Genomic DNA, 7,889 nt, shown 5'->3' on the forward strand with positions numbered 1-7,889 from the left:
TATATACACACAACATATTGACATGAGAGGTACAAAGGTACAAAATATCAAACAAATATAAAGAAATAAAGAAATAAAAAAATAAAATAGTGATAAAAACAAAAGGTAACATTTCAAGTAAAATATTTATCAAATACACATTGGTATTTGGTATTGGTTTTGATTGTCTTCTAATTTTTTAATGTTTTTAACAGTGGTGTCATAGTGTTGTCTAAGTAAAAAAATGAGCACTCTATTTCTTATTGTGAATGTGAAATGTTCCCAAATTTAAACGAGTTGGATATGTTGTGTCACAGCAGAGGCGCGTCACCACATGTGGGCGTGGTTACCGGAGTGAATAACGCTGTATCCTCTTTTACGTTGCAGCAGAGTACAGTCTGACACGAGAGAGGAGCAGAGGGCCTGAACAGCTGATCACCTCGAGCACATTTCAACAGCAAGGGATGGGAGAATCTGAGATATTTGTATGAGTGTTCTTCACCTCACACTACTTTGGCACCATCCTCTTCATCGCGTGGCTCTTCATCTGCGGGACACCCACAGAAATCACCAACTATGGAATCTTGCCTAATTGAAGTTGGGCCACCTGATCCTGTTTTCACCAGGACAAACGAGCGAAATTAGAGCAAAAGAGATCGTTATGGACAATTGTGCTACTCTTGTATTTCCTGCTCGTAAAACGGGTGTCAAAAGCGGAATTTCAATCTCTGTTTACCACGTCTATTTGCGCGTAAAGGACAACACGGCTCCATTCAGCGCTACCTGAAGTACGCTGCACTATGTTTTAGGAATAGTGGTAGAAAGCTGTAGTTAGAATAGAGCGCGTGCTTGTGAGACTGCTTTGTTTCTGCCAGCTCTTATGCGAGAGTAGCCACCAGCTTTTATTGCGCACATTCCCATTGTGCGCTGCAGATCAGCCGCTCCGTTGGTGGATCCACCGCAGCAGGACCTGAAGCTTTGACAGGCATCAGCAGACACTGTGAAGGGTCCCACTGAAAACCCTTTTTCTTCTCCTGTCATTTGAACTTTCACCACAACTGAAACAGTTTTTTAAAGCTGCACCCGTGAGACAGGAGTAAGCCATGGCTCTACCAGATGGAGGTATATCTGGGGAGGAGGTCCCCTTCCCAGAGATTATAGAGCTAAATGTTGGCGGCCAGGTGTACATAACCCGCTATTCTACCCTCACAAGTGTGCCAGACTCTCTGCTATGGGAGATGTTCAGTCGAAAGTCGGTCAAAGGACTGGCCAGAGACACCAAGGGCCGCTTCTTTGTGGACCGTGATGGTTTCCTGTTCCGGTACATCCTGGACTTCATGCGGGACCAGCAGCTGGTTCTTCCGGATCACTTCCCGGAGCGGGGGCGTCTGCAGAGGGAGGCCGAGTTCTTCAACCTGCCAGAGCTCGTCAAGCTGCTGGCGCCCAAAATCAGCAAGCAGAACTCCCTTGGTGAAGAGGGGTGTCAGAGCGACCCAGAGGACTCCTCACCTGGGATTGAAACGACCCGTAACCTGGGCTCCCTGGGGGGGGCTGGTGCTGCCTGTGCCAGCGTGGTGCCCAGCGCCCTGGATGGAAAACGGTCCGGGTTCATCACTATTGGCTACCGAGGCTCATACACACTGGGCCGCGACAGCCACACCGATGCCAAATTCCGACGGGTGGCAAGGATCATGGTGTGTGGAAAGACCTCTCTGGCCAAAGAGGTGTTTGGGGAGACCCTGAACGAGAGCCGTGACCCTGACCGCCCCCCAGAGCGATACACATCCCGCTACTATCTCAAGTTCACCTTCCTGGAGCAGGCCTTCGACAAGCTGGCCGACGTAGGCTTCCACATGGTGGCCTGTAACTCCACAGGAACCTGCGCCTTCGCCCATGAGCAGACGGACGACAAGATCTGGACCAGCTACACTGAATATGTGTTCTTCCGTGAGTGAGACTATCGGCATTGTTCCCGTGGTCCCCCCCATCCTGTCTCCAAGTGCCCCCCCACCCCCCCTCCTCCAGCCTCCAGGCATCCTGTCTTCCTCTCTCTGATGGATCCTGCACCACTAGATGTACCGTAGATGTTGTGCCCCTCCATCTCTCTCTGCAGCCTCCTCCTATGAACACTTCCCAGCTGCTGCTCTGACTCTTCATACCTTTTCTGCAGGTTGAATCTGCAGTGCCCCCCCTCAACCCCCCAAAAAGTCATTCCCCTCATCCTCAGGTCCAGCTTTTGCCCTTGCCCTAGTCCCCGGTCCTCAACCACAGCAACCCCCAAGCCTTTCCTGCAGAGACTGATACCTTCTATGTACTTTTACCCTTTTGTACTCTATATATTGCATCTGCCTGGGTGAAGCACAATACGGTATCCAAGAGCTAATTTTGTTAAATAAGCGCCCCTGGTGTGTCTATATGACTATTAAAGCAGTCATAAGGGCAAAGGGCTTCAAAGAGTGGCCGTGATGTACAGTGCTACTTTTCCTGCTTACTCGAGCAGATCGGACTCGCTCCTGCTCCTCTGAACTAAATTACCAAATAATTGGACATCTTATCAGCCTTGTGGGACGAGAGCAGCCCAAGCACAATAAATGAGTGTAACAAAAATCTAATTTCGCTCAGTTTTTATTAAATGTGTCCACCATGTGGTTGGGAACGTGCCATATAGTAGTTTAACTGTTCTGTAGTTGGTATGAATGAATGAGCTTATGATAATATCGCCACAAGGACAGATAGGAGACAAGAAAGCTTTGAACCTTTTATTTTTAAAGGAAGAAGTGGGTGTGTGGAGTTTCCTTCTCAAAAATATGATTGTTCTGGCAAGTGATCAAGCACAAGGCTTTGATAAACAACGATGAAAGATGTATCTCATAGATAGGAAGAAAAAAGATTGCCAGATGAGGTGCGTGTATTGATTGTGAAATGGAGCTTTCAGTATTTTAATCATCCACACTGGGAGGGCCGATGAGATGAAAGTGTTACATCACTCACAGCCCACAGCTCATGTTGTCGCTCATTATTCTTCTTTGACCTCTCTTTGCTCAATAACATAATTTAAGAGCATTTATAAAGTGAAGCAATTCTTTGGACAGGCTTATACCAGGACTACATGTTGTTTAAAAAATAAATAAATGTGGTAGTCACCTTAGCGGATCAAGTTTTGAGTGTTCGGTCAACAATCATGTTATTCTTAATACTCAGTTTGGTATTAGTTTAAGAGGTTGCATATTAGATGAGAGTTTTACTGAAATGGAATACACTGAACAAAGGGCAGGATTACTGTAGCCAGCCAAGCCCCAATGTTTCACTTCTGTAGCAAGGGCATTGTGAGGGCAGATTAGAGCCAGCTGGGATAACTTTAGTTATGAAGGAGTGAAGAAATACGATTGTTTCCAGATACAGCCTCAGGACAGGTCTGCACATCATATACCTCAGACTAAACACACAAACTGAAGGCACTTAAGATTCGGCTGATGACAAAGTTACGAACATATAACAAATGTAGTTGCTGTAACCAGATCATGAAATATAGGTTGAAAATAAATTGAATTTTGAGTTGACAAGCAGCCATTGATCAGTGATATGCAGGATTTCTCCTGAGCTATATTGTAGTATTGGCAGTCCGTCTGACAGTGACTATAAATGTATTCTAAAATGTCTAGAAACCGCCATGTTGTGTTTCAGTGTGATGAAGTGCTGTTGACAACTGAGTCAATATGTTAGACTTGCTGCAGTGTGTCGCTGCTGGAATAGACAACACTGAAATTAAAAGTGTTCAGCCAAAAGGACCATTTATCTGTCAAATAAAAGTTGTTTTCTTTCTAGTTGGGTTGTACTTTCCATTCATGATTGAATGCTTTCTCAGCACTGAGTGACATTTAGTACAGAACTTCCCCACATTACTGCAGTTGAAATTTGTGATTTTCAGTAACAACACAACTCAATCCAAGTTAATCAATTGAAATGTTCATCTTACCATTTCGCAGTCAAGGAAATGTCCATGGATAGAAACTGTTTATTAAATGTTCAACACTCTCCCCTCAGGCACCATCTCCCTTCCACCATCTGTTTTCCAATTTCCTCCCCTATTTTTTTTCTCATCCGGGTCTTTCAATGAGCAGTTGACCAGAAAACAGAGCCAGGATAGAAATTAGGACATGCATAGATACCAGCCTCTTTTAAAACAGCTCACAAAATCCATATTTTGTTTCAAGTAATCGACCCAATTACAGTACAAATCCAGAAAAGTGAAATACCATAGTTGCATACAAAGACTACACATTTATATTATCTGTTAATTAAAAAGCTTCATTTCTCTATGGAGCACACCCACAGACAGAGAAGAGGCACTCAAACAACAACCAGGGTCATGTTTGTGTAGGTGAGGCTGTCCTATGAGTCGTTTTTTACCAAGAGCTTATCACATGCCGATTACCTTAGTATAAGACCTAAACCTGATCTCAGTCTGGCCTAGATAAAAGCATAGCTGATGAGCTTCACAAAAACTATTGAAACATTTATGTTGCAGCCTTCCCGGTATGATGTCTTTTTTGTTGCGGTCGGGAATGCATGATGAGTCCTGAGAGTCGATATGTGCCTGCAGTGTGTCTTCAACTAACAGAAACCTTCCCTTGGTCTCTGTCCTGCAACACACACATGCAACACGAGAGCGCCAAGGTCAGTCATTAGCACAAGCACGGAGAGACATGCTTCATGTGTGAAATGTCAGGCATCAGTGTCATTCTCTACCTCCATGAGTAGCCTTGAGACTCGACATTCAACAGTAAATGTGTGAGAAGTGTTGACACTCCGACATTGAGAAGCAGCAGCGCCCACAAGCCGAGCTGGGATGAAATGCTGCTCGTTTTTTTATTTCTTCTTGTTTTTGAGCTCGGTTGTAAAACTTGTGACTCAAAAGTTAAGTCCCCCAAACAAAAAGCAAGTTCTAGTTGTGTCACTATAGTAGTATGCCTGTTCTATGCAGCGTTACACAATAAAGACATTTTAACATGAAATATTCTCTGTCTTTTGGAAACATTTTTAATTCGATTTAGCAAATTGAATTATTTGCTCACCACACAGCACACATCAACTTAATGAAATCATGCATTTAGTTTTATTTATACCCTTGTGTTCCTTCCACACAGTTTGACTTTAATACAATTAATAAGTGAGCGAGCACAATTCATTATTTAACTCTTGCCATACCAGGCAAAAAGACAATCTGCCCTGAGAGAACAAGACTGTTCTCTGTACCTCGAGGCAGTGATTTGACCCATGCTGTATTCCTGTGGTGGCACTGCAGCCTTGGCCCAATCCGCTTTCGTCTCTTAGAATGATCCACTTGTGTTGTTGCCAGCTGGGTCATCACTTCCCCTATTCGGAGAAAGACAATAAGAGAGAGGAGAAGGAACGGATGTACGTTAGGAATAAAGGGATTGGAAAAATGGGGCAAGGAAGCAGAGAGACAGTAAGACAGATAACCTAGAAGGAGCTAGATGAGAATCTGAGGGTATTTAACCGGGGAAGGATTTGGTGTTCCCATCTTATCTCTGTTCCTGAGCAGCATGAAATGTCCTGTTATTGGAAGAGGGGCTAGACCGTCCCTGACAAACAAAGCCCCTCACTGGGCCGTGCTGTAATTGGTTCCTCTGCCGCCTGTCCTCTCTGTCAACACTCACAGGGAGGTTCAGTTACACCGCACAGATATAGATCCACAGAATCACTCAGTACGGTCGGGGTTAATATTGATTCATAGTACGATTACATAAAAGAAACAAGATTTTCTTTCACATATTTACATGAAACACGAGCTGTGACTATTAACAGCCCTGCTTCCCAGACTGCATCTTCTTTTATGAATACAAAACAAGTGACAACAGCACCACAATGAGTCATTTTCTCAACATCTGAGCGTGTGCTATCGTGCTGCTGTTTCTGCTCATTCAGCTGCAACCATCTGCTGTGGATCTGCGCTAGTTTACGTCTTCTCAGCCTTGATGCCTTGTTCACTTTTAGATCTGTGTGCCAGTATGATTTGGCTCTGTTTTCTTTTTTCGTCCTGGTGTTTGTGCTTACGTGGATGTTTTGGCGGACAGGCTGGATGAGTGTTTTGGCGTCTGTGTTGGGTTGGTATGGGGGCCACGTGGGGGCAATGAACTAGGTGCACTCCTCGTGTCACACATTTGCTGAGCAGGCAGTTGTCCACACACACACACACACACACACACGCACACACGCACACACACCCACACGCACAAACACACACACACACACACACACACACACACACACACACACACACACACACACACACACACACACACGCACAAACACACACACACGTGCACACAGGGTGGGGAAGTTGCGAGGACAAGATGTGTAACAATCCTCCCGTGCGAGGCTAATGACTCGGAGCTGTGAGGTTTTTGGATCTAATTGGCTGGCTGCTTTTCACTCTTCTTTGTGATCAGTTAAAAAGGCATTAGCAAACAAACAAGCCATTTGCCTCCCTAGCGCTCTCCTGACAGCAATCAACAGGAGAAGTCCACGCTTGTATAGAAAAGCACCATTGCTGCTAATTACCTGGGAGTAGCGGGGCCAATAGGAGCATGTCATGGGCGACCGGAGAGAGAGAGCCGCAGCCTGAGGCCTACCACCGCTTTCTCCATTAAGATGTTACATATTTGTGTGTGCGCATGGTACGTGAATACGCCAGCCAAGAGCTTTGCATGCTTTTTGTTCATTTGCCCATGTACAAGTATGTGAGCTTAGAGCCCTGTTGTGTTTTTGTTTATCCTTGAAGACACCGCGGCTCGCCTATGCTGCCATGTAAGCCCACATGCTCACAGTACAGTAGCACTGGCTCGGGGCATCTTTATCTCATTGTGTGATGGGTTATTTATAGTGAGCAAGGCACGGAGTCAGATGTGTACCGTCACTGCACTGCTCTATCCTCCAGCATGGGTACACTCCTCCTTCTCACACGCCTCTGCTGCAGAGAAGCTATCACAAAGAATATTGGCCTATGATATTGGCCCACAAACTCTATCATGCAAGGTCAGGTAGATGCCATACCCAAGGGGGGAGACAGGCGGAGGAGGGAGTTAACAAGGGACACGATCTAGCAGCTGAGAAGGAGCAGATTAGGTCACTATGGTGCAAAGCACTGCAGCTTTTTAACTGTGACTATATCTCTCAAGCAAGTGGGAGGATAACAAATAAAAGCAACAAAAAGGAGAATCCAAGAGGCAAAGTTCATCATAGTCAGAACCACAGCGACTGTTAGAAATGTGAGGAAGAGGAGCAGTTCAAATAGGGTACAAATACCAGATTTGGGGAAGCGAGGTGGAAGTGGTGCAATAACCGAACAAACAGTTGGAGGACAGTTGGACTTCCTGTTGCTAGATTCAGCTGCAACGGACATTTTAAAGGATGTAAATGGTTAGATCTAATGTTTTAATGTTGAAAAATCACACATTTATAATAGATTTTGGTTCTTTGTGAGCCAGATTGTAAATTATTTATTATTTACAATCCAGGATTTTTAAACCTGGTGTGTTTTTCTGCTGTTGTTTGAAGGGTTGTTATTTCTCCTCTTTATAATGGTTTTTAATATATTTTAAAGCTGTTTTTATCTCTTGTTTTATTTGATGAGGGATACATTGCCTACGATTTGGTAATTAGCGTTGGTACATTGATGGGTTTACTTTATGTTTTTTTGTATTAAAAATATTGAACCTTATAACTCGTTGCTTTTATGTATTTGTGCCCAGGGACAAATTGTCTCTTAATCTGTTTCTAACTGATACAAAACTTGTTCTCTTTGCAAATGAATGTCTCATGAAGGCAAATTACTTCAATATGACAACTTTTAATTGCATGCCATCAATCACTATCAGAAGGAAAAC

At 44.3% G+C, this 7,889-nt stretch overlaps 1 protein-coding gene across 1 annotated transcript; it reads left to right on the plus strand.

The window, feature by feature from the left end:
- Positions 1-383: 383 nt before the first annotated feature.
- Positions 384-3,803, plus strand: LOC104948376 (BTB/POZ domain-containing protein KCTD12-like). Its single transcript, XM_010774570.1, has one exon. It carries the CDS (start codon positions 1,083-1,085, stop codon positions 1,932-1,934), a length of 852 nt encoding a protein of 283 aa, XP_010772872.1. The 5' UTR covers positions 384-1,082; the 3' UTR covers positions 1,935-3,803.
- The last annotated feature ends 4,086 nt before the right edge of the window (positions 3,804-7,889 follow it).

Source organism: Notothenia coriiceps, unplaced genomic scaffold, assembly GCF_000735185.1.
Source record: "Notothenia coriiceps isolate Sejong01 unplaced genomic scaffold, NC01 NC01_scaffold00000339, whole genome shotgun sequence".
Classification (NCBI taxonomy): Eukaryota; Metazoa; Chordata; class Actinopteri; order Perciformes; family Nototheniidae; genus Notothenia; species Notothenia coriiceps.

What these genes read in the sequence shown, in the direction of transcription:
- LOC104948376 (XM_010774570.1), top strand. Translation starts at nt 1,083, where the DNA reads ATGGCTCTACCAGATGGAGGTATATCTGGGGAGGAGGTCCCCTTCCCA.